General features: G+C 38.9%; 1 protein-coding gene and 1 pseudogene across 1 annotated transcript; one reads left to right on the forward strand and one right to left on the reverse strand.

The window, feature by feature from the left end:
- Positions 1–4,182: 4,182 nt before the first annotated feature.
- Positions 4,183–4,672, forward strand: LOC131395672 (small ribosomal subunit protein eS17). The gene has a single exon (XM_058527515.1). It carries the CDS (start codon positions 4,203–4,205, stop codon positions 4,608–4,610), a length of 408 nt encoding a protein of 135 aa, XP_058383498.1. The 5' UTR covers positions 4,183–4,202; the 3' UTR covers positions 4,611–4,672.
- Positions 4,673–18,682: 14,010 nt separating this feature from the next.
- LOC131395385 (methyl-CpG-binding domain protein 3-like 2B) lies at positions 18,683–24,328 on the reverse strand (annotated as a pseudogene).
- Between the last annotated feature and the right edge of the window lie 2,043 nt (positions 24,329–26,371).

Genomic DNA, 26,371 nt, shown 5'->3' on the forward strand with positions numbered 1-26,371 from the left:
TCTGAAGTGGACATAATTACTGATTTCCTAAGAAATTCATGGACCCTTTAACTCTCAGATGTCCCCTTATGACTTACTTGTTTTTGCTGTCCAGTATTTTATTTCTGCTTTTTCTTTAATCTCATTATCCCCTCCATATATAACTTATCTTACACGTTTTCTAGTTCTTTGTCTTTCTGTGGTGCATCCTATGTTTCCTTCAGAATTCAAACATAGTTCTTTATTCTCCCTTCTTCTGTATTACTCCTCTAAGGAATTTTAAATCTCAACAGTTATGTATTATTCATCTCTAAAAATTCTGTAAGGTTCTTTGCCAAATATGTAGGATCATTTTTAGAGTCTCCTGTTTGATTTTCGTTTTGTGATTCCATTTTTTGTAAACAGTTTATACATATTTATTTTATATTTTGAAGTTGGTAAATCTGATAGTTGACGTTATAAGGTTCTAAATCTATTGTTTTATTTTAAGTTTTATTTGTCATGTTTTGATGACTATTAATCAACAATACCATGTGTTTCCTTATGTGTTTGATGAACTTTGATTATGAGCTCCTTTTTGTATGATTTCAATATGTGGAGAACATAAGATATTAGCATAGGTTTCTTTCCTTCAGAGAAGAATGTCTCTGGCTTGCGCTCCCAGTCATTTTGGGTGACGCCAAGCTGAGTGACTTTATTTTATTTTCTGTGACTCAGAACTAATCTGGGATCCCAGATTAATCCATTAAGGTGCTGGTGACTCAAATACAAGTCCTTTCATTACAGGAAGCTACTGGCCTTTGACCACTGGGTATATCCAAATTTTTTAAGTGCTTGTAATTCCTTCTTTTGTCCTTTGAGGTTTCTCTTACTTCAAGAAAACACAGGAATGCAATTAAAATCATATTTTATGAATTGTCTTGTTGTTATTGGAGGGAAACCCTGGCATTAATCTAGTCCTCCTTAATCCAGGAATTCTTTCTTTTGGACACTCCTTTGCATTTATTTCTTTTAATATAAATTATTTCTTTTAGTTGAAAAGAAAATAAATTTTCAAATCAAATGCATGAGCTTGGGGCGTGGAAATAATTTACAGGCTATTTCACAAAATAAGGTTAGGATATAGAAAATTTTACAGCCTGTAATATTTCTATGGCTTTTGTATATTTAACTGAAACTAGGAACGTGCATTTAGAACATATGTAATCAAATACTAGGAGAAGAATCGTTGAGAGGCACACTCCAGGGAACATTCAGTTTCTGTGAGGTGCACACATACTTCACATACACTGATGGTCATGTGACAAGCCACGATGTGGCCTAATTTAGTTCAACGTAGTTCAGGTGTGATATGAACAATTAAATTTTAAGGAGGGAGAGTGTGCAGAATTTGTAAAAGCCCCATATATATCCAATATAGGAGCATAGCATGAAATGCTGAGAATGAGGAAGAAGAATCATGTAGGTGTTATGAAAATGAATTGAAACCCCTAAATAGCAGAGAATGGCATCCACACTATACTTTTTGCAGATGGTGTGTCCTTCTTGAAAATAAAGCACCCAATTTCTGAGTAAAAATGAAGAATGTATTGTGTCAGTTGGGTCCTCTAACTGCTGAGATGGAGTCAGGAGTAGAAGAAGTTTATTGTGACATAACACCTGTGAAAAATAAAAGGATTGGGTAGGGTGAGACTTCACTCCAGGATACAGATTTTACAGCCTGTGAAATGAAAAAAAGAGGGAGGATTCCAATGACAAGGTGAAGACGCTAATCAGAGGGCCCCACCCCAAACCTACTGATTCTGAATGTCTGGAGTGGGGTCCAGCAATCATTCTGTGTTTTAACAAGCCCTCCAGATGATTCTGATACATCATAAAGTTTGAGGACCACTGGTTTAGGGGAAAAAAAGCACCATACCAATGAAACAAACATGGAAAAGATGTAACAATTGTCCAAATACTTTGTGTTAATGTTGTTTTGAAAAGTGCAAAATACAAACTACTTTAAAGGAGGCACACAAAATTTAATACCATCTAGAATAAAGAGCTCAAAATTTTTAATGACAATTATGAATTCTTTTGATTAATGTAAATTATTTTATTGAGGTCATATTGGTTTACAACATTGTGAATATTTCAGGTGCATATTATTATATTTCAGTTTCTGTATAGACTGCATTTTGTTCATCACCAATACACTAGTTTTTGTCTGTCAGCATACATATGTGCCTCTTTACTGCTTTCACCATCCCCCACCCTTTCTCCTCTGGTAACCATGAAACTGTTCTCCTTACCTATGTGTTTGTTTATCAAGTTCATGGAAAAACCTGGAAATGTCACAAATATGTGGAGACTAAACAACATGCTTCTGAACAACTATTGGATCAGTGAAGAAATCAAAAGAGAAATCAAAAAAATACCTTGAAACAAATGAAAATGAAAACACAACATACCAAAACTTATAGGATGCAGCAAAAGCAGTACTAAGAAGGAGTTTATAGCAAAACAGGCCTACCTTAAGAAACAAGAAAAATCTCAAATAAACAACCTTACACTATACCTAAAAGAACTAGGAAAAGGAGAACAGAGTCCAAAGCCAGTAGAAGGAAGGAAATAACAAAAATCAGAGCAGAAATAAATGAAATACACACTAAAAGAACAATAGAAAGAATTGATGAAACTAAGAATTGGTTCTCTGAGAAGATAAGCAAAATTCACAAACCCTTAGCCAGACTCACTAAGAAAAAAAGAGACAAGGCTCAAATCAATACAATCAGAAATGAAAGAGGATAAATTACAATAGAAATCACAGGAAAACAAAGAATTATAAGAGAATACTATGAAAAGCTATATGTCAATGAATTGGATAACCTAGAAGAAATGGATAAATTCTTAGAATGATACAACCTCCCCAAAGTAAATCAAGAAGAAATAGAGAATTGGAATAGACCAATCACAAGTAAAGAGATTGAAACAGTAATCAAAAACATCCTAAAAAACAAAAATCCAGGACCATATGGCTTCTCTGGTGAATTCTACCAAACATTCAAAAGGGATTTCACTCCTATCCTTGTCAAACTCTTTCAAAAAATTGAAGAGTTGGGGATGCTTTCTAACTCATTTTATGAGGCTGACATTACCCAAAGAGCTCAATTTATACCTAGATAAACTGGATTTGGGGAGAAAGGAAAGAAGTAAGAGACTATTATATTTTTCATCTAACATAGAGGAGTCGAGGTCAGACTTCAGATTCTGAGTTCCTCTTATTTTTTAAATTAAACATATTCTAAAATAGAATTCAAAAAAGATATATATACATCTAACCTGGTAGAGAACAGTTTAATAAGGAAAATTATTTTAAATAGAACGAAACTAAGAAAAATGAAAAAAAAAGCCAAGCACAAAGTTAAAAATAGAACCACAGGATAAAGCTATATATATGTTATCCTGTATTTAATTTACTGAAATCAGTTTTTCAATATTGAATGCTACTCTATGTCATTCCAGGAAGATATTGGAAATTAACATTGAACAAAGATACTGAAATAAAGGGGATTTTCAATGATATTCCATAGAAATGCTCACAAAAGTAAAGCCACAATTAATATGAAACTATTATACAGGAATGTATATACTGACACACACATATCTGTAGGCAATAAGTATTAAGGAATAGGAAAGCGATTACAGATTCAACAGCATATACTCAATAACAGTATCATATACACAAAAAAAGATTTTAGAAATATGAAGTAAACTGAAACAATAATCACAATATGAGAATCCAACATAACTCTCTTAGTCTTTGTCCAAAAAGTCAATATAAGAATCACGTATATTTTAATCTTGATTTATTATTAAATATTTGTGGCTCTTGCACACACACACACACACACACACGTGTCTACATGTAAATCTCAAATTTTCTACTCTAAAAGCAGTGAAAGCATATTATTATAAAATTAGGTCCTACCCTCATCCACCAAGCAAGTTCTACATCATAATCAATTCCTGAAGCCATCAGAAGAGATTCTGACTCAGTAGCTCATCAGATGAATAGCTAGATTTGAAACCCCGTTCATTAAACAGCATGCACACAAAAATGCTCATTAACTGCCAACATATCATAAACAAATCACACAATTTATAAACCACTAATCACTCTCATGAATAACACTTTGGTCAAAGAGGAAATCAGCCTCTTTTACCAGTGACCCGCCAACATGGGCCGCGTTCGCACCAAAACCGTGAAGAAGGCGGCCCGGGTCATCATTGAGAAGTACTACACCCGCCTGGGCAACGACTTCCACACCAACAAGCGCGTGTGCGAGGAGATCGCCATTATTCCCAGCAAGAAGCTCCGCAACAAGATCGCAGGCTATGTCACACACCTGATGAAGCGGATCCAGAGGGGCCCTGTGAGAGGTATCTCGATCAAGCTGCAGGAGGAGGAGAGAGAGAGGAGAGATAACTATGTTCCTGAGGTCTCAGCCTTGGATCAGGAGATCATTGAAGTAGACCCTGACACTAAGGAAATGCTCAAACTCTTGGACTTTGGCAGTCTCTCCAACCTGCAAGTCACTCAGCCTACAGTTGGGATGAATTTCAAAACCCCACGTGGAGCCGTTTGAATCTTTCTGCTGTGCTGTAATATTTGCAATAAACCTTGAACAACAACAAAAAAAAAAAAAAAGAGGAAATCAAACCAATGATTATAAAGGAGCAGCAAGGAGACCAGGAGAGACAGGAGAGAGAAAGGAAGAAGAGAAGAAAAATGTCTGTTCTGAGAGAAAACATCTGAGCCTTAAATTTTTTGAGTAGTAAAGAAAAAGGAAGAAAAAAAGCATACGAATTAAGCTCTCAACCCAAAACCGGAGGAAAAGAGAAAGAAAATAAATATAAAATAATTTAGAAGAAGAGATTGAGGCAGAGATAAGAGTACAAACAAACATAAAGGAACTTCAGAAGAAAATTAATCAGTCGATCTGAGTCTTTGGAGAGATCAATAAAACAGACGTCATTCAGACAAGGGTGACAGAGAAAAATAATTTGAGGAAGACAAACATCAACGACATTAGGTGAGAAAATGGGATCATGAGCAAAGTCACAGAGGAAATTTTATAACCATCATGAGAATATTGTGCATCTCCACATGTAGATATCTTTTGGGATCTCAGTGAAAGTGTTGCTTTCTTAATGAAAATGTAATTACCCAAACTCGCTCAAAGATGAAATGGAGAGAAAATTCTACAAATGCTGCCATATGGTTTCAAGAGTTTCTAAGAAATAAAATTCCTAATATACCACAGGGCTGGGTGCCTTTACAGATTAGTTGTTTCTAAAACTTAAGGAAAGATGTTTACTCTACTAGAAACTCTTCCAGAATATAGAATAAGAAGAAACATCTCCATTATTTATGAAGTTAACATGAGCCTGTTACCAGCACCAAAAGGAAATTATGAGCAAGGAATAATCATCAATAGACTATTAGAAAATCAGATAATCTTTTAATATCCTCATATTTAATGTCTGCACATTTCTGCCAGGAGAAAAACAATATGCTCATTGACGTATATAAAGCACTTGATGAAATTCAGCATCCATTTCTGATGGGACATATTATTTTTGGAGGACACTTCCTTAACATGTTTTTTTTTAAATAACTGAAACTGAAGAAAACACCGTCTCACGCCAATATCTAGACCTTGCTTAAAACAAAGACGAGTCACAACTGCACGTGGACAAGGGGCAGGCACAGAGGACCACCCTCCAGCTGGGCGTGCTCTGCACAGCCTGGGATTCTCCCGCCAGCAGATACGAAGGTACCGACACCATGAGCCATGGGTGCCTATACAGTGTGTCGTCTCCCTTGGGAGTTGTGGGATAAAGATGCTTTAAAGTGCATGCCCATTAAAACCAGGAAAATACAATAATTTCTCTTAGAACCAGTATTATTGAGCATCTTTCTTTTTTTTTTTTTGTGAGGAAGATCAGCCCTGAGCTAACATCCATGCTAATCCTCCTCTTTTTGCTGAGGAAGACCGGCTCTGAGCTAACATTTATTGCAAATCCTCCTCCTTTTTTTTTTTTCCTCAAAGCCCCAGTAGATAGTTCTATGCCATAGTCACACATCCTTCTAGTTGCTGTATGTGGGACGCCGCCTCAGCATGGCCAAGAAGCAGTGAGTCAGTGCGCGCCCGGGATCAGAACCGGGCCGCCAGTGGATCCAAACCCCGGCCGCGAGTAGTGGAGCACGCTCACTTAACTGCTAAGCCATGGGGCTGGCCCCTTGAGCGTCTTAATTGAATTCCTAACTTATTAGATAATGCAATAAAATAACTGGCAAAAAGGTCTTATAACCAAGGGAGAAGTACAGTCCCCAACCAAGTACTAAATAAATATGCAACTGTCAGCAGCTTTTCAATATAACATTAATAACACAAAAGCATTTTCATAACCTATTTATAATACAGCAATAGACGAGAAAAATTGTAATGGCAGTTGTGGACAAAATTATAAATCTCTACTAAGAAATGTAAAAGCATTTAAACAATATTGTGTGATGTCAACATTCTTGAAAAAGTGTTATCAGAATAATACAATTCAAATTAAAATTTGGAGGGAAATTATTTGCAGTAATGGCAAAACTACTGTAGACATTTTCTGGAAGCATGGGAAGTTCAGGAAACTAGTGAAAATAGTTCAGAATATTAAGGGGAGAATGTGTTTTTCCAGAAACAATCATTACAATTATTAACTTACTTCATATCTTAAAGCACAGTGGTAAGAGCACTGGAAGATATAGACATATCAACAGGACAGACCAGATGATAGAGAGATGACTCTGTGTAAATATAAATATTTCACGCATCACATAGCTGTATTGAAAATCAGTAGAGATAATGAATTATTCAATTAATGGTGAAGATAAACCATTGTGGAATATAAAACTGAGTTAATCTACTTCACATCTGAGGTAAATAAATTGCACAGTCTAACAAATTTATAAAGAAAAATAAAGTGCTAGAATTAGCAGATATCTATATAAAATTGCAGATTGCGAAGGCATGGCAAAAAGGCAGGAAATATAAGCCAAAAGATGATTAGAGTTTACTCTACATGAAAGTTCATGTTCTTTTCTATTTTAAACACGACATACAGAAAAATATTTAAAACAAGCAACAACATGGTAACATATTTTCAGAATAGTTAACAACCAAATCATTTTGTCCTCAATATGTAAAAGGTTCTTTAAAAATGAAAAGGCCTACAGTTGAATAGAAAAATGGCAAAAGCCATAGAAGGTAACTCATCAAAGAATATATTCTTATTGAGCAACAGACACATAAAAATGAGAGATCCAACATTAACAAGGGAAATACAAATATAATCAATGAGATACTATTTTCACATATCAAATTGGCCAAGTATTAAAAGAAAACCATGAAGGAAATACATACTTCCCTTCACACTTATGGAAATATCAAGTAGTACATATGTGGAAAGTTCTTTGGCAATATATCTAAAAGGCCTTTAAAATATACCTAATGTTGCACTTAGTCATTTTACTCCTAAGAATTGAATCAGAGTAGAGTGAGAATATGTGTCTATGAGTTTGCCCATTATGTTCCTACGTATAGTAACAAATATTAGAAACCAAATAAAAACCCCCAAATTTCTGTTAGATTAATATTATGCTAGCCTCGAGGATATAACAAATACCTTATAGGCAAAATAATTATCTTTGGTTAAGGGCCGTAGGATCATTACTTAAGCACAGTCATTAGTCAAGGATAAGTAGATATTTACTCATATAGAAACATATTGATGATATTTTATGTAAAAATAGGCTAAAGAGGAATGGGGACAGATAACTCCAATTTTGTAATGTGTTCATATTTATAAGCAGAACAATGAAATGTATGATGAGGACCACATTATGATTCCTGCAGGAAACTGCAGGAACAGGAAGATAAAAGTCAAAAGGAATATCTTAGAAATGTCTGCAAATCTCTGAGTCTGTGTGAAGTGTGGGGTGGGAGAAGCGGAGGTGGGAACTGCAGCCTAACCAGGTATATACATATATCACGTATCTATACACACATATACATGATGTGGACTGGAGAAGCAACTCTAATGCTCCATCGACTCCTTTCAGCAAAGTCTCTTCCTCTCCCCTGGAGACATCCAGACCCCTTTCTGCTCTGGGGCTCTGCATCTGAGGTCCTGTGTCCAGGTGAAAAACACAAGTTGGAAAACATGTTTGAAGATCATCCTCTCCAGCCCCAGGCGCTATGATCTCATTCATGTCCATGGATAGCAAGGCCCCAGGGACCACCTCCTCTTGGGCATATTAGGTCCCAAGCCTGTGTCAACAAGCCATCTGCATCAACACCATTTGTGATGATGCAAAGGAACTGCATCAGAGGAGCCAATTTCAGGTGTAAGGGGAAAGGGTCAGAGAGGAAAACCTTTCAAACTTTCACCATTGAGTATGATATGTAATTGCTCTGGATAGATAAGATCAAGTAAGGGTCACATAGGATCCAAAAGGTGGGATGGAGGTAGAAAGAGAAAGGCACTTGAACAGGACAAATTGCCAAATACAAACGCACTAATGGCTGATTTCATGAAAACAAGGCACAGAAAAATAACCCAATCCATCCATTCCTATGACCACTATAACAAAAATCTGTGAAACTGGGTTTGCCAATATAGTTTCATGATGCATGTGACCAGTTATACCTGAAGGTATTTTCTATGCAGTGGAAGGACCAAATAGAATGTATGTGTATTTTTGTGGGGGGAGTGGAACTCTCACAACTTCTGTCACCCTTCCCCAGTCTTTACTAATGATAAGAATATTGTGACCTTTTTCTCAATCGCAGATAAAATGCTGTAAAAAGTAGCTTCAAGACTATTCCCACATAACTAAGCTGCCCTCCGAGTTCCTCACTGTGAAGAAATAGCTGTTGCTTCTGCTGTCAAAACTGTAGTGAAATGACAAGTGACAATCGGTTAGTCTGGTCTCTTGGAACCCTTTTTCCTCCTCCCTATTTGCTTGTGCATCTTCCATTCTCCATCCCCTTTTCACTGTCTTGCCATTCATCTTCTATTTTCTGACAATACGTAGGGACCTGTCTTAGTCCCAGCTCCACCTACCAGTCCATTCCAAGAGAGATTTTGGCTCAATCAGCCAAACAAAAATTCACAAAGTCTGGTCTCATTTTTCATCTTACCGTACCAGGATTGGGCCCTCAGACCAGTTCAAAGTACAGCCTGGTGGTTCCCTGGCCTCAAAGATTCCCTCCTCTCCCTGCTTACATCCAGCCCACTACACCAGCTGCCTGCCACCACTGGCACATGCACATTCTCCAACTCAGATGGTGCCACTCACCCCACAATTAACCCTGATGGGAGCCATGTTCCACTTCCGACTCGGAAGCCTGTGTTCCATTTTCAGTGCTGATCTCAGACCACCTCTGGTGCGTGCCTCGGTTCACTTATGGTGCAGCCCTCTGTGCTCCCCTGATGACCTGACTTGGAACCGTCAGGAAGTTAAACTTCTAGTTCAACTGAAAAATAGTAGGAGAGCCTCTGCCTCAGGTAACGTTTTGAGATATATGGTGCTCCTCCCTGGCCCCACTCCTCTGAACTCGAGCACACTCCTACCCCTCAACCTCATGATGATAAGTCAAAGGACTCTGTGGAGCCCCTCCAGGTTGGGCAACAGCAGGACCTGGGACTCGCTGGGTCACTGCAATGACCCAAAGCTGTATCCCTTGTGAGGTAGGAGAGGTGAGAACTTGGGTTCAGGGTTTGAACATCTTTGAATTAGTCTGGCCTAATTCTAATTATTTTTATTGAATATGTAGCATTTTTTTTTCCTCTGTGGGTATAGATGTATTACTTCTAGATGCATTATGTTGTCATCTCCTTCCTTAGGGCATCCTTGTTAAGTTTCTACCTAGACGCTTATGTTCAAAGATATAGTGCAAGGATGCACCCTCTCTTTGCATTCTTGCAGACAAAATTCCCCTATGAAATATTTGTGTACAAACCATAGTAAATGTTTTCATTTATCCAGTTCCTCAGGCAAAAAAAAAAAAAAAGAAATATTGATAGTTATCCTTGATTCCTCTCTTTTCCTCTTGTTCCACATCCTATCCATCACCAAAGTGTGACAAATTTTTCTAAGTTATATACTGAGTTCAGAATTGCTTGCCTGGATCATTTCAGTAGCCACGTGCTTCCTCACTTAGTCCTCTCTGGTCCATTCACCAACCAGAAACCAGGGGGGTTCTTTCGGGATGTAAGACAGGTCCACACCCTTTAGTGAATTCCTAAAACAGATTTTGGAGTTAGACTGCCTGAGTACCAGCTCTGTGACCTTGGACAATTACATAACCTCTAACATTCCTCGTAGGTAAAATGGGAGTTAATATTGTTTGCTCCAAACATTGTTGTGAAGATTAAATGAGTGAATACATGTCAGGTGCCTAGAACATGCCTTGCACATGGTAAGGCAACATGAAAATTTTCACTATAATTATAATAAAACTTACTGTTGTGATCGCCTATTAATTAAGTTGAATCATATGAAATTTCCCATATACAACCATTTTTGACATATTATTATTGTTGAATAAATGATAAAACTAAGTTTAGAAAGATTGTGTAGCATAAAAAAAGATTGGAGAGGAAAATATTAATTAGGAGAAAAATAAGATGAAGTAGATTGCTTTGCTGGCTGGCCTGTAATCTGGCTGTAATTGCTTTGCAATTTACAGAACACTTTCTGATACATTGTTTCATTTAATTCTTATAGAATGCTTTTCAGGATGTTATTACTAATGTCTCTGAAGGAGTAACTGCCTTGCCCAAGGTCACCCCACATTAAATAACACAAATAGGATGGAAACATATTTTTGAGTGTGAATTCCATGTAATATTTTGTTTTCCCTTCCTATCATCATCTTTCCTCTCAAGAAAGTGCTGAAATAGTGTTGATCCATAGGAACCTAGTATTAGAGACATCTTTTATGTCTGCTCATAATCTCAACCATAGCAACCATATAATACATTCTGTGACGTGCTTACGCTCAGATGATAAACACTATGTCTTTGAAAGAGTGGTGATGTAAGAAGGAATTTTGGTTTCATGCTTTCTAGATTTTCAAGTCCATGCTTAGAGCTCTGGAGAAGCTTGAAAAGAGGAAATGGGTGAAAATAGTCCAAAATGAAAGAAGATTGATGCATATGTAACTTTAGTGATCACCTCAAATGTCTCTTTTTGTTTATGGTCTGTGTCACCCCACTAGAATAAATGCTCGTAGTGTAGATCACTGCTGTCTTGCAGCAAGTGGTAAGGCAATGAGTTAATATTTGTTGAAGGAATGAAAATGGCCTTAAGTACGTCTGCTCTTTATACACCAGAGAACAGCCCCATTCCGGGCAAATGGCATCATTAGTTAGCTTTGAAAACTCATGTTCTTATTTGCTCATAACCATGGATTCAAAGCTCCCTTTTATTTCCTGCTAAGTACACAAGAATTGTGTTGTGTCTCATTAGGGAATGTTTGCACAGTCTCACTACAAAAGAAAGACCTTTTAGCCTACGGTCTGCTGGTTCCAGCAGGTGCCAACACTATACTTCTCTCTAAACAATTAGCTATCGATTTGCTATCCTTATAAGCAGTGATCTGAAATGGAAATTAATTTGATCAGTGTCATGTAAAAGTAGACACTTACTGTGTCTCTAAGTGATGATGTGTATAATAATGTTGATGGAGAAGAAGATAACTAAAAATTCACTCTGGTTTTGCCAAGTGCATCTGGGTAAAGGGTACCTTGAAATCATAGAGCTTTAGAACTCAAAAACACTTTTCAAACTCTTTATATTACAGATGAAGAAACTGAGGTCTAAAGAGGTTAAGAGATTTGACCATGATTAATTCTTGAGACTAGGGTAGGATTCTCTAATTCTCAGCTGACCACATTGTCATGTCTTAGCACCAAGTAGCCAAGAGAGAGAAGTCTGTTGACTTCTAGGCAGAAATGATTCCTCTTCACATTTTTACTTTCCCTCTCTTAGATGTCTGCTCTGCCCTGACAAGGAATTTATCTGGTGTTTACACTATGCTTAAGCTGAGGAAAATGCTACTGGCAAACATTATTGTGATTCAGTGTGGCACTGGAGAGCCCAGTCATGGAAAAATGAGAATAGAAAGAATAAGAGGTAAATGATATTAGAGAAGAAGAGAAAAATCTAATATTTTAGTGGGAAATAACATAAAATTTAGAACTAGTAATTAAGTTGAGTAATGTGAAACAATACTAGATAACTATATGAAAAATCAAAACTACTGTTATATTAGCAACAACTAGTTTAAACATGTAAATAATTTTTCTAGCTTTTGGAGCAATGAATTATTTAAAATAAGCATTTAAAATAATTGGATCTATTCAATATGAAGTTATAAGTTATATAAGTTACATGAAGAAAATTATAAAGATATACCAAGTGACATAAGGCTCTAATTAAATGGAGAGACAAACTATATTTAGGAATGAAAAGAATTAGTGTTTCAAAGAATTCCGTTTTCCAAGCATTATTCAGAATAAATATACTTAAAACCAGCTTTCAAAATGGTACGGTAGTTGTTTTATAGACAATAAGATATCCACTTTCAAAATAAAACACTGGGCCATAAACTAACATTATTCACAAGTAAATCACTCCAAATGGATTATGGGGCTAAAATTAAAAGTAAAAATCCCCAGTGCAAAACAGTGGTGGATGACAACACAGGAGAATATCCAATATCTCAGAATTAGTACAGTTATTCTTAATACATACGGTTAAAAATGTCCGGTTGAAAAGAAGAATGAGAGAAAGTACAATGAAAGATGATATGGTCTCAGATTTTCTTTTAGAATCTGAATCTTGAGGGGACTATTCCAGTCTAAAATATTGGATAAAGAAATAGAAATCTGTAGTATTTAAACATATAATGAAAGGACATATTTAAATAATAGTATCATGTGTCAGTTAGCTTCTGCTGTATAACAAACTGTCTTAAAATTTGGTGGCTTAAAATAAAAATAAAAATAATTTATTTTTTCTCAATATTCTGTGGATTATCTGGGCAGTTATTTTGATCTGGACCTATTGGTGGCTCAGCTGGGATTGGACGGCCTAGGATGACCTTACTCACATATCTGATGGTTGACTTGAAGTCACTTGGAGTGATGGAGATGTGCAGTCTATCTAGACTCATTTACATATTGACGGCCACAGGTTTCCCAGGGGCAGCCAGAGAAGGATAAGTACCAACAATGAGCAAATGTTTTTCAAGCCTTTGCTTACGTCATTTGCTAATGTCCCACTGGCCAAACCCAGCCAAAAGCCAGGAGACAAGGAAGCCCATTGATGTAGATCATCTTGATTAACCTTCCTGGGTACAGCAAGAGAGAGAAAGTGAATTTGCTGGGGCAAATGGAAGATAGCCAGAATTGTTCACTCCTTTTGTTTCTGAGAATCTACTCCTGTCAGTCAACTGGGTTGAAGGTTCTATCCCTGCCCAGGAATTTTATCAGCTAGTGTACCATCCTGAGTGCTCTCAAAGCATTGATACTCCCATGTGTAGTCTAAAATAGTTGCCTCCACAAGTGTTCTTCATGTAAGATGGGTTATGGCGTTCTTGGGAGGAAAGTGCAAACGATAATTAACATAAAGGTCCTGGTTCCTATAGGGTGGACACTTCTACCAGGAGACAAAGGATGAATCCCATTGAATGTTATGACTGCTGTGATGCCAGCACAAGGAAAGAAGCCATCATGGCTTCTGGCATGGGTAATTCTTCCAGAGGACATGGGCCTTCTGTTATACAGTCAGGACAGAGAAGACATTGGGCATTCAGGTAGCCCACCGGGATATCTTTTGATATTCTTTCCCCAATTTTGTTGATAAATTAGTGCAGCAGCTGTATTCTGAGAAGGGCATGGTGACCAGGTGCTCAGACACCTTAGGGATGAACATCTGGATCATCCCTCCAGGTAAACCACCTAGACCAGCAGAGGTGCTTGTCAATCTAAACGGGAGAGTAGGAGGAGTGGGATGGTAAGTATCAATTACAGCACCAACAAAAGCTGCTGTTGAGAGCTGCCTGTAATTTGTCCCACTGATCTTCCTCTTGTAAGTTTCCCCAGTCAGCATGACCAACCAGAACACTGTGTGTACTGGCTTTAAGAAGCAAGTGCATCTGAGGGGCCTAAGTGATGGACCATCATGGAGACAGTGGTATATTTCCAAGATTCTTCTTTTGGGCCGAAGTCATTCACTCTTGTAGCTGCCAGAAGTGTTTTAAGGAAAGTGCCACACCTAAGATTATGACCACTCCCAATGGCAGCCCATTTCCAATGACTGGTTCATGTGGGGGGTACAATGGCCTACTACCGTTGCCTCAATTTGAGACACGCTGGATGCCCTCTATGGGATCAACTGTTGTCTCCATTTTTAACCTACTGCAGTTCAGTCTCTTGTTCTGTCCAGTCTCAGTTCTCTCCTTTAGACATGGTTACCTCAAGCCAGCGACAAACTTATTGTGCCAAGGTTTCTTCATCAGTAAAACGGGAACAATGAGAGTGCCTACTCTGTAGACTTGTATTAGGGATTCAATCAGTTAATATATGTAAAGCACTTATGAGGCACCCTGGTATATAGTAAACATTATATATCATCTTTTATTATGAATTAATTAAAGTTCATTGTAGGATTATACTGACCAAAATAAGCCACACACAAAAAGAGCAAATATTGTACGAATTTCAATAACAGGCAAAAAATAATTTGTGATAGGAAAAAAAACAGAATAGCAGTTGCATCTAAGCGCAGGTTGTGGCAAGAGGTGGTGCAGAAGTAGGGACTGGCTGAGAGGACATGAGGGAACTTTATGGGATGAGGAGAGGATTCTACATCTTGATAGGAGTGTAGGTTACACAGGTATATGCGTTTGTCGAATGCATTGAATTTTACATGTTAGGTCTGTATGTTGCACTGCATGTAACTTATACCTCAATTTAAATTAGAATCATTTTGCTAAGTGAAAGAAGCCAGAGACTAAAGGCATTTTATTGTATGATTCCATTGTATGACATCTGAGAAAAAGCAAAACAGTAGGGAAGGACAATTAATCAATGGTTTCCTGGGATAAGGAGTAAGAGAGGGAGATGACTACAAAGGGGCAGCACAATAGAATTTTGGAATGATGGAATTGTTCTATCATGAATGTGTTCACGTGTGTATCATGCTCAGTCATGATGGTGTAGATGCATACACAACTCTATGCATTTGCCAAAACCCATAGAATTGTACATCACAGAGTGGATATTACTGTAGGTTAAAAAAAAAATTAATCCACCAGCTAGTGGAGGGAATGTAAAATGGAATAGAGGCTATATAAAATGAACCTAAGTGTATTACAAATGAAATAACCATAATGAAGGGTATGAGAAGGAAATGAAATTTACTTTGGAAAACTGTGTTAAGACCGGATACTGTAAGGCTGGATACAAAAAGAACTGACCAGAAATCCTGGAGTCTAGTTCATAAATTTGTTTCTCAGAGGGGTATGTGTTAGCAATTCTTAAACTACTTTATTTATGTACTAGGGCTGAACAGCTAAGTTAATATATTGTAGATCATGAGAGCCAGTTTCTCACTGTCAAAGAAAGATGTTACAAACAAGGGAAGAGAGAAGACTAGAATGAACACTGGGTGCTGGATTAAAATTGGAAGCATCAGTATGAATTCATGCTTTTGATGAATGGATGGATGGATGGATGGTAGAAGGAAGGAAAGACAGAAAGACAGAAAGATAGATAGATAGATAGATAGATAGATAGATAGATAGATAGATAGATATAGATAGATAGATAGATAGATAGATAGATAGATAGATAGATAGATAGACAGACATAGACAATGTATGTATGTAGAGGATAGTATACATTCATATATTTCCAAGGCCTATCGTCTCAAAAGGCCTAGAAGCAATTATACTCCAGTAGCAATGAGAACACCTATCACTCAAATCTTGTTTCTAAAGTACTCTTCTAAACAAAAAGGAAAAAGAAGGAACCAGGGCTCTTTCGAGAAATGGTTGATGCCAGGGCTGGGGTAGGTAAAATACAACCTGATCCTGAAACACCTTTGAAGCATATTCCAAGAGAAAATAAAATTCACAAAGAGGCAGCCCACAAAATATGCCTAAGAATCCCCTTCAGGTCCCTGAATAACACCTAAGCTGTGCATATGAAGGGAAAGACTCTAGGAGATTTAGAAGAGAAAAACCACTGGAAACTGAATATTGGGCAGAAATTTCAGAGACCACACATCCCAGGAGTTGGAGCTTGGTTTTCAGATTCATCTGGAGTGGAATGACCTTGATAAAAAACCCTGGGTTCCCATTATGACCCTAGAAATGTCACACTAAGAGTAAGGACTTCACCCTTTGAAAAAACTGAAATAAATCTGTCCTTTTAGAGGCTAAAACCCAGCCATCATAGGTTCTAGGTGATCCATTAGTAGTACAATTGCCTGCCCTGACAAAACCTAATCTTTAGAGGAATGTAACACGATTAAGAGCCTCTACGGGGTATTGTGCACAAGATCCAGCATACAATAAAAGGTTACTAGACATGCAGAGTAGCAGGAAAACCTTCTCTATTATGAATATATAAATCAATAGAAGCAGACCCAGAGACAATGCAGAGATTGGAGTTAGCAGACAAGCACTTCAAAATAACTATGAAGAAAAGGGAGGAAACATGGACAATTGTAGACAATGAAAGACAAACTGCAAATCTTTAAAACAACCAAAGGAAAAGGACACATTGCTTTCAAAAGAGCAACAATAAGACCCATAACTTTTCAAAGAAACTATAGAACAAGAAGACGATGAGCGGCTGGCCCCGTGGCATAGCAGATAAGTGCCCGCGCTCCGCTGCTGGCGGCCCAGGTTCGGAACCCGGGCGCGCACCGATGCACCACTTGTCAAGCCATGCTGTGGTGCCGTCCCACATAAAGTGGAGGAAGATGGGCACAGATGTCAGCCCAGGGCCAGTCTTCCTCAGCAAAAAGCGGAGGATTGGCATGGATGTTAGCTCAGGGCTGATCTTCCTCACACACACACAAAAATAAATAAAGCATTCACCTTAAAAAAAAAAAAGGAAGAAAACAACGAATGACATCTGACATCTAAAGTGTTTCATGGAAAAAGAAAAAAACCCTACCAATCTAAGATTCTGAGACCTAAGAAAAATATTCTTCAAAAATGCAGACCAATTAAAGACGTATTTCAAAGGGGGTTTAAAAAAACAAAAGCTGAAAGAATTAATCAAAAATGGAACTGTACTTCAAGAAACACTAAAAGCTCTTCAGGCTGAAACAAAAGAATTCCATGTGGAGACACATAACGATAGCGATAATTATCAGCAGTAAAAAAATGTAAGGAAATATAATGAATATTGACTGCATAAAAGAACCCTGTATAGTTTTACAACTTTTGTGTAAGTCTAAACTTTCTCAAAATAATATGCTTTTAAAAACACAATGAACTAATCCCCCAAAACTACAGATGATGGAAGCCACTGCAAGAGATCCCCCAGTCCACCTCCCAAGATTAGAGATTACGGAGCCCCAGCAAGTGATACTCACAATCTGCATCCAAAAGTAGAGGTGACAGAAGCCCTAGCAAGGGACCACCCGTTCCCTCCAAAGCTAAAGGCAACAGGACCTCAGATAGCAACTGTCATCCGAAACCAGGCGGAGAGAGCCGAAGGGAACCACTGAGCCGAGGAGCGGCGGAGACACGCGGAGGGAACCGAGGACGGGCGTAAAGAGCCGAAGATGTGAGGACACGGCCGAGGTCGGGCGGAGGGACCGGGGTTTGGCGGGGGGGGGGGGGGGGGGGGGGGGGGGGGGGGGGAGCCGAGCCCAGCCGGAAAGCGGCGAGAGGCGGCGGAGAGAGCCGAGCCCCGGGCCGCGGGGAAGAGCTGACAGGTCGTGGGCGGTGAAGCGAGACCCGGCGGTTGGCGCCGCAGAAGGAAGCGGAGGCGCGGACCGCGGAGAGTGAAGGCGACCGCGCTGGATGGGGCCCTGGATGTAAAGTCCGGAGCCTTTCATGCACCCGAGCCGCCCCGAGCGCCCCCACGGAGGGTCGTGGGCCCGGTCCCCGCTGCCCTCCTCCCCGCTCCTCCGGCCCCGCCGCTGCCCACGGCGCGGGGCGCTCTGGCCTGACAGCGGCGTGTCCTGCGCCCACGACGAGGACGCGCGTGTCCCCGCGGCTGCATCCTCCGGACGTGGTGGCCGCGTGGAGTCTGGCGCCGGTGTCCGCGCGGGGACTGACCCCGGGGGTGCAGCCTCTGAGCCGCGCTGAGCCCGCGGACCCAGCCCCTGGGGAAGCCGCTGGGGGTGAGTAAAAATGTCTTATGTCTGAATTAGCATTTGGCAAAAATAAAAAAAAAAGCGTGCAACTTATGTTAGAATGAGATATAAAAGCAAACTTAATAAAATAAGGTTTTTATGGAATCAAATTAATTTAACATTAAAAAATGAGCTGTTTACAGTGGGGATCATCCTTTCCTGAGTATAAAAATTATAAGAAAATATTATACTAAAAATACTAAATAATACCTTAGGCTAAATTACCTCGGAAGAATTTAATATAAAAGTGAATAAAAATCATGGTAAACAGAAATTGCAGTGTACCAGGACAAACAGATCTTCTTTCTTGTCACACGAAACCCTCCCTCTCCCCCACAAGACCATCTACTCTTCATTTTTGTCTCTCAAGAGTTTAAGAAAGTATAATTTTAACACAACCAAGCATAATAGTCCAGAAGAAGCAGGAGTAACATTAAATGAGGCGAGTGAAACTGAGGGCTGCTCATGGGGAACCACTTCCCCAGGGCCACACCACTCGGCTTCTTCAGCAGGACCTTCTCCTGTTTTCCATCAGGTCTCAGAACATCCTTCTTGGCTCCTTGCTCTCTCTGCCTCCCTGGCAAACCTGTCTGCCCTCAGGGCCTCATCCTTGCTTTTTTCACTTTCAGACTCTGTCTGCAGATGTCTCCATAAGTTACTGGCTGTCTGCAGAGTGGCTGTGAGAGACAGACACCCGCTCCTGGGATCATCTCTGCCCCATCTGAAGACTGTGCAGCGGTGGGCTCGGGGCTGGTGTGTAGAGACCCAGCACCAACACAGCCCAGGGATTCACCTGGACTAGGAGGTGCAATTATTTTTAAGGTATTTGTGATATCGAAAGTACTTAAAAGTTCTCCTTCACTGCTGCAGGCCTGGAGTCCCTGCAGTCTCCTGTGTGCACAGAGTTGCTGGGGCTTCTGCAAGGTCTCCTCCCGTTGACTATACCTGACTTCATTGTCAGGGTGGGAAGGTATCCTTGTGACAGGCCTCTGGAAAATGCAGCTGGTGCGTCTTGTAGGAAGTGCAGACCTTTCCCGATGTCTCTGCTTGGTCTTAGTTAAATGGACTTATCTTTTCTTCTCTGAAGTCTGGGGCATCATATTTCTTTTGAGCTTCCCCTTTGACAACAAAATGAAAAGTGCAATTTGAATAAAATGAAGAACATTCTCAGCTCATTTGGATCTTCCACCCTCCTCTCTCCCTGGGGAAATGTGTTTCAGATTGGCCTGTGCATCACAATCATCTGGAGGGTTGTTAAAATTCAGATTTCTGGACCTCAACCCAAGTAGGTCCAGGGTGGGGCCAAGAATTTGCACGTCTAGGTGTTCCCGGATGATGCTGATGCTGCTGGCACAGGCACCTCACACTGAGAAGTAGATCCTGGGACATCAACCTGATATGAGTCAAGGACAGAAAGCTCTGATCATTACCCAGTGCCACCTCCAGACCCTTTCCCTCTACCATCCTCCTCTGAGGATGTCCCCCCTTCCCATCCTTGTCACAGTCAACTAAACACATGCTGGTACCCCCTGACCCACCATCATGTGGATCCACAGATCACAGGTATCTTTGTATCCCAAGATTTAGGTTTTCAGTGTCTCTCTTTTACTCTGCTTTAGGACACAATCACCTCATTTTCCTAGCTCCTTTAATGCCTTGTCTCCAATGAAATCATATTACCTCTCAACCCTTAGGTGCTCACTTCGCTTGCACTCCCACATCCCATCTTCACTCAAATATTCTCCTGTTCATACGTAAATAACTCACACAGACCATATTCCCATCACACAGTTGCATCCACTGTAAATAACCATTTTTCCTCCCCTGACTCTTCCTCTCTCCTCCTACTCCTCCCTGTTACTCTCGGCTCCACCATCTGGCTTAACAGAACAATTGATGCTTCTTAGAAGTCAATCCTGCTCCCACGTTTGTTACACATCCACGCCCTCTTCTAGGCCATCCCATCCATTTCCCTGGCTTCAGATACCATTGATGAACTAGAAATGCCCATTGAGTCAGCAAGATCTGACTTCACCCTCAGATCCAAATACCCATCTGCCCACTCACCACATCAGTGACAACTCGATGACTCAGCTCACAGTGAGCAGGTCCCAAGTTGAAACAGCCAGTTCTCCAAATAATCACCCATATCTCAGTGTCCTCTAAACTCACTTGTTGGTACTAATATCCTGTCTACCCCTGAGTGTCATTCTGGACACCCTGCCACCCCACACTCGTTCATCAGTGAACCATCCATCCACCCTCCTGAATCCACCTAAAGATTCTCAACTTGTGAATAATTCTTTAGCACCTTTCAGATTCCCTACAAAATACCATTTCCACAGAGTGACCTATCCTGATCCAGCCATCAAAATTAATATCACATTTTCTCTGTGTTAATTTTTTTCAATTTTTAATTGTATGTGTATAGTATTATCTATTTATTTCATAGTGTTTTTCTCACTAAATTGGATACTCCATGAAGAGAAGACTAATGTGGACTTTAATGTTTTATGCTGCCATATTCAGTCATTTCTTTGCCCATCGAAGGTGCTTAGATATATTTATTGAAAGAAATTATTCAAATTCCAAAAAGAACTAAATTTTTCAAAGAAATTCACTCAACCACAATTATACAATGATATAATCTGTTTTGTGGTATACTGCAATAAATTATCACTAAGATTTCAAATCCTTTCTCTGTAATCCATTATAAGATTATAGTCATAATAATCTGTTTAAAATGTAAATCTAGTCAGTGCACTTTTCCTTTTAAATCTCTCATTTCTGTCTTCAGAAGATATTTTTTTAAAAGTGAAACCATAAACCTCACTTCATTCCTGTTGTCCTGCCATAATTATTAATACCACCCCTTTCGTTCCCCAGCATGTCCCAGTTTGGAGGGAAAATTAGTTGATCCTCCCATTTATTGAGCACCTATTGTATGCCAAGTTATGTACTAAAACCTGTGATCCAGAACTTAACAAAGTCACTGCCCCTCTTTATTTTAATCTTGGTGAGAGGAAAGAGTTAATAAACAGACTGAGGAATCTCTATTATAGTGTTAGGTATAATTAAGTGCTGTGATAAACAGTAAGGCCAAGACAGAGACAGAGAAAGAGGGAGGAATAGAGGAAAAGTGGTAAGGACGGATGAAGGGAGAAAGAAATTAACTACGTAATTATTGATGATGAAGCGATTAGGGAAGGACTAACTGATGAGGTGATATTTGAGCACAGAACTGAATTTTTCTTAAAAAAGACCAAGCGCATTGTGGGTAAAGAATTTTCCAGAGAGGGGAACACTTAAACAGTGCAGGGCCGAATACTACACCACTTCCTAGTGATGTTGTTGGTTGAAAATAAAACAAAACCATCTAGCCTATTATCCCAGAAAACTTCACATAGAAAAAAGTACAATAACTTGAACATGACTTAACAAACATTAACACCTAGGAAAGAACTTTAATAAAAAGATATCTTCTTGTTTTAAGAGCTTCTCTCTGGGAACTTAAAGAGGTTTCACAGAAGGTCAAAATGTACAAATGGACACTCTTGCCGTCCATATGGATTCCACGCTCACCAGAATAGGCTGGCTTGGAAAACAGGCCGATGCAGGTTCCTCCATGGCTGCAGAGTTGTCCTGCTGACCCCACTCCTGATGTGCAGACAGCCCCTGGATTGCTGGAAAATGCAGTGAGTTCTGCCTCTGATTCCCCTTTTATGGAGGAAGGGAGTGGATAATCCAATCAGTGGATAATCCAGAGGAGACTTCCTGTTTCTTATCAATGGGATTTGAGCGATTCCTAAAGATTTATACCTAAACACAAAAATGTTGGGTTATTGACACTGTCAGATACTGTTGGTAGATGAAAAAATTTAATACACTTGTGTGAGGAGATGGTATTTGCAGTTTCTATCAACATTTTAATATTTCCTTTTTCTTCCACTATTGATATTTTCTGTAAAAATAGGAATGAAAGTTTATATGTACAAAAACGTCCATACAACTTATGTTTTAATAGGAAAAAATAGAGACTGTGTAAACGTTTATCAATAAAAGAATGTCCAAAATATTTATTAACAAGTCTCTAGAATATATCACACAGCCATTAACAAGAAATTAGTATTTTGTGCATTTACATCTCATGTAATTTCCAGTAAACTTGTAATTATTTCACCCGTCTTACTCTTTCCCTTCCCTTTGACCTGAATAATTAATGTTCCTTTACTCTCTTTACTTCACTGATGTTGATTTAACTCTTTTATTGTTCCATTATTTTCTCTATAAACTTATTAGTTGGAATCATATAGAAATCTTTGTTTAATTGCACTAATGGCTAAATCCTGAATTCTTAATACAGTCTAATATGAATAATTACTTTTACCACCTCCCCCAAATGCTAATACCTTCAACACTTTCAATTCTATTTTTAAGCTTCCTGACATTTGTATTACTGTTTTCATGCATTTTATTCTACATATATTTTAATCTCCATGAGAGATTTCTAGAATTACTTCACAAAATAAAATTCATTTATATTTATTTATAAATTATCCTTTCCTTTCCTCTTTAGTCCTTCCTCCGTTCCTGGTTTTCAACCTGAGATTATATTCCTTTGGATGTGATAACTCACTCCAGTATTTTGTCTAATTCAAGGCTGCTAACAATGAAAAGTTTCACTTTAAGTTTTTCTAGGACATCTTTATTTGGGGCACTGTTGCTGCTGGGTGTAGAATTCTGGTTTGACATGAGATTTCTTTTAGCATTTTAAAAATGCTGCTCTGTTGATGTCCATCTTATTTTATTTATGGTTAGAAATCACCAATTGGCCTTTTTCTTGCTTATTTGGCATCTATAGTCCCTAAAATCCTTTACATTAACTTTGGTTTTTAGACCATAGTTTAGTTCATTAATATTTCCTGTGTATGCACTCTGCTTAGGGAATGTTGAATTAATTGAATCTGTGGATTGATGTCTTTCATCAACTTGAAACATGCTTGTGTATTTTCACTTCTGATATCAATTCCTCTCCACATTCTCACTACTCCCCTTTTAATCACATCCCTTGTGTATTCTAATTCTACCCTGAATTTTCCAATGTCATTGACCCAGTGGTTTTCTTGGAAGATTTGCTCTTGAACTGTCTTCCATTTTAGTAAACCAGCCTTTTGCTGGAATCAATTCCTTCTTTAGTACTTAAATTCTTAATTTCATTTCTAACATAAGCACAATATATAGCTTTAATTTTTTAAAAAAGAGATAGCAGAGCAGTTTGACAATAAGGAGAAAATGATTTCCTTTTGATACAATAAAGCTAAAATAGATAAGAGAAAATTATAAATTGGATCATATTAAGTTATATGAGGAGCCAGTATTCATTAAAATTCACCAGTAAGACCCAGGGAGCAGAAAACCTGAGTATCTTGTTCTTTGTACTGATGTGGACTACCTTTTGAAATGATAATATTTAGATTTCTTGGGTTAAATAAAAATGTTATAAAATCCAGTTTCATCGGTTTGTATTTACTTTCTTTAACATGTGTTCTGGAAAACTTAAATGACATAGGTCACATTGTGATATCTCTGTTCGTCTTGGTTGGATAAATCCATGATGTGATGGTTAATTTTAGGAGTCAGCTTGACTGGCCTCAGGGGTGCCCACATAGACGGTGAAGCATTATTTCTGGGTGTGTCTGTGAGGATGTTTCTGGAAGAGATTAGCATTTGATTCCATAGTCTACGTAAACAAAGCCACCCTCAATAGTGTAGGTGGGCATCATCTAATCTGTTGAGGGCTCAATAGAACAAAAAGGAAAGAAAGGCTGAATCCACTGTCTCCTCCAGACCTGGGATGTCCATCTTTTTCTGCACTTGGACATCAGACGTCCTGGTTGTCAGGCCTTCAGACTTTGACTGAATTATATCACTGGTTTTTCTTGTTCTCCAGCTTGCAGATGGCATATTGTGGGACTTCTCAACCTCCATAACCTTGTGAGCCAATTCCTACAATAAATTTCCACTTCTATAAGTTTATATATATTCTATGGTTCTATTTCTCTAGAGAATCCTGACTAATACACATGGATAACAAAGTGCATATTAAGTGCACATGGAGGAAATTTTCCAAGGCATAGGAGGCTCCCCCAACCCCACAGGAGGAAGCAAGTCATCCCATCCAGGCAGCAGGCATGAGCATGTGCACGCACACACACACACCCCCACACACACAAACACAAGTAATTTGAAAATGTGCTCAAGCTCAAACTCTCACTCTCTGCCTTATTGTTCATCACAGCAGTGATTTCTACATGGCATGTTATACATCCTTTGCCATTTATTATCTCTTTCCTCCCACTAAGACTAAATCAAACAGGGGCAGTCAGTCTGTTTAGTTATTTTGTAGATCACAGGTTTTATACCAGAGCTTTGCATGTAGTAAGTGCTCTAAAAATCGAATGACCAAATAGTTTTCCCTCCAAACTGGAACATATCAGGGAATGAAAAGTGTAGTATTAATAATTATGATAAGACAACAGGAGAAATATGTGCTGAAGACAGAAATAGGGGATTTATAAGTTAAGATGAACTGATCACTTTTGCATTTTAAACAGATCACTGTGACTAGAATCTCATGATTGTATTATGAGGAGAAAGGATTTGGAATCTTAAACTATTCTTGCTAATTTATTGCAGTGTACCACTCTAAAGGTGGTATCTTTGCATAAGAGTAGTTAAGTGGATGGATTTAAAATATTTCAGGAAATAAAGTTTTAATGTTTCAATTTTATATGTATATAAATATCAAATATATATTGTACACATAATATATGTGAGCCCTTTATGTGTGCAAAGCCATTGTGAACACTATTGTGGGAAAATTTGGAAAATCCACATTAGTCTTGTCTTCATGGAGTATCCAGTTTAGTGAGAAAGAACTAAATCTTGAAAGAAATAGATAATATTGCACATGTAACTAAAATAGAAAAAAAATCAACGAAGAGGAAAAATGGAGTTTTGTAATTTAGGTTCCTAGTGCAGGCGAGTTCACTCTGTGGAAATGATATATTTTATGAGATGTGAAAGGTGATTGGAAATAAATCAGAAGTGGATAACCTGTAGGTAGATTCAGGAGAGTGGATGGATGGTTCATCGATACGTGAATGTGGGGTGGCAGGGTGTCCAGAGCGACACCCAGGGCTAGACACATTATTAGCACAAACAAGTGAGTTTGGGAACCCTGAGAGAGAAGCAAATAATTTGGGGAAGTGGTTTGCTCGACTTGGGACCTGGTCATTGTGAGTTGAGTCATCACTGATGTGGTGAGTGGGCAGGTAGATAAATGGGTCTGGAGGTCAGAGTTAGGTCTCTGCTAATCTTTGGACATATTTGGCTCATTAGTGGTATTTGAAGCCAGGGAAATGTATGGAGTTTCCCCAGAAGGAGGGTGCCGATGGGGAACAGGTGTCAGAGCAGGGTTGACTCCCAGGAAGCATCAGTCGTTGTGGGGTGGTCATAAAGAGAAGCCAGAAAGTGACTCAGGAAGTTCAGACAGGCAAGAGCAGGACAGTGTAAGGTGGTGGATCCCAAGGACAAATAGGCTTTTAAAATGACGTTGAAGTCCACAAGGTCACATGCTACTGCAGAGCATGTCAGACAAATCATGACAAGTCCCCGGTGGATTGGTAAGAGACATGGCTTGTGAGGTTAGCAAGAGAAGCATCCACAGAATGGGGATGGGCTTGAGTGGGCACTGTGCAAACACAGGCATGGGGCTATATGTGAACTTTTCACCATGGATCCCTGGCAGGAGGAGGAGAGGAGGGGCGTGGAGGGTGAGGACTATTGGGAATGCTGGCTGAGAGATTGTTTTGTAGATGGTAGAGATTTGTGCATATTTGAAAC

Source organism: Diceros bicornis, chromosome 31 (genome assembly GCF_020826845.1).
Source record: "Diceros bicornis minor isolate mBicDic1 chromosome 31, mDicBic1.mat.cur, whole genome shotgun sequence".
Lineage (NCBI taxonomy): Eukaryota > Metazoa > Chordata > Mammalia > Perissodactyla > Rhinocerotidae > Diceros > Diceros bicornis.

What these genes read in the sequence shown, in the direction of transcription:
- LOC131395672 (XM_058527515.1), top strand. Translation starts at nt 4,203, where the DNA reads ATGGGCCGCGTTCGCACCAAAACCGTGAAGAAGGCGGCCCGGGTCATC.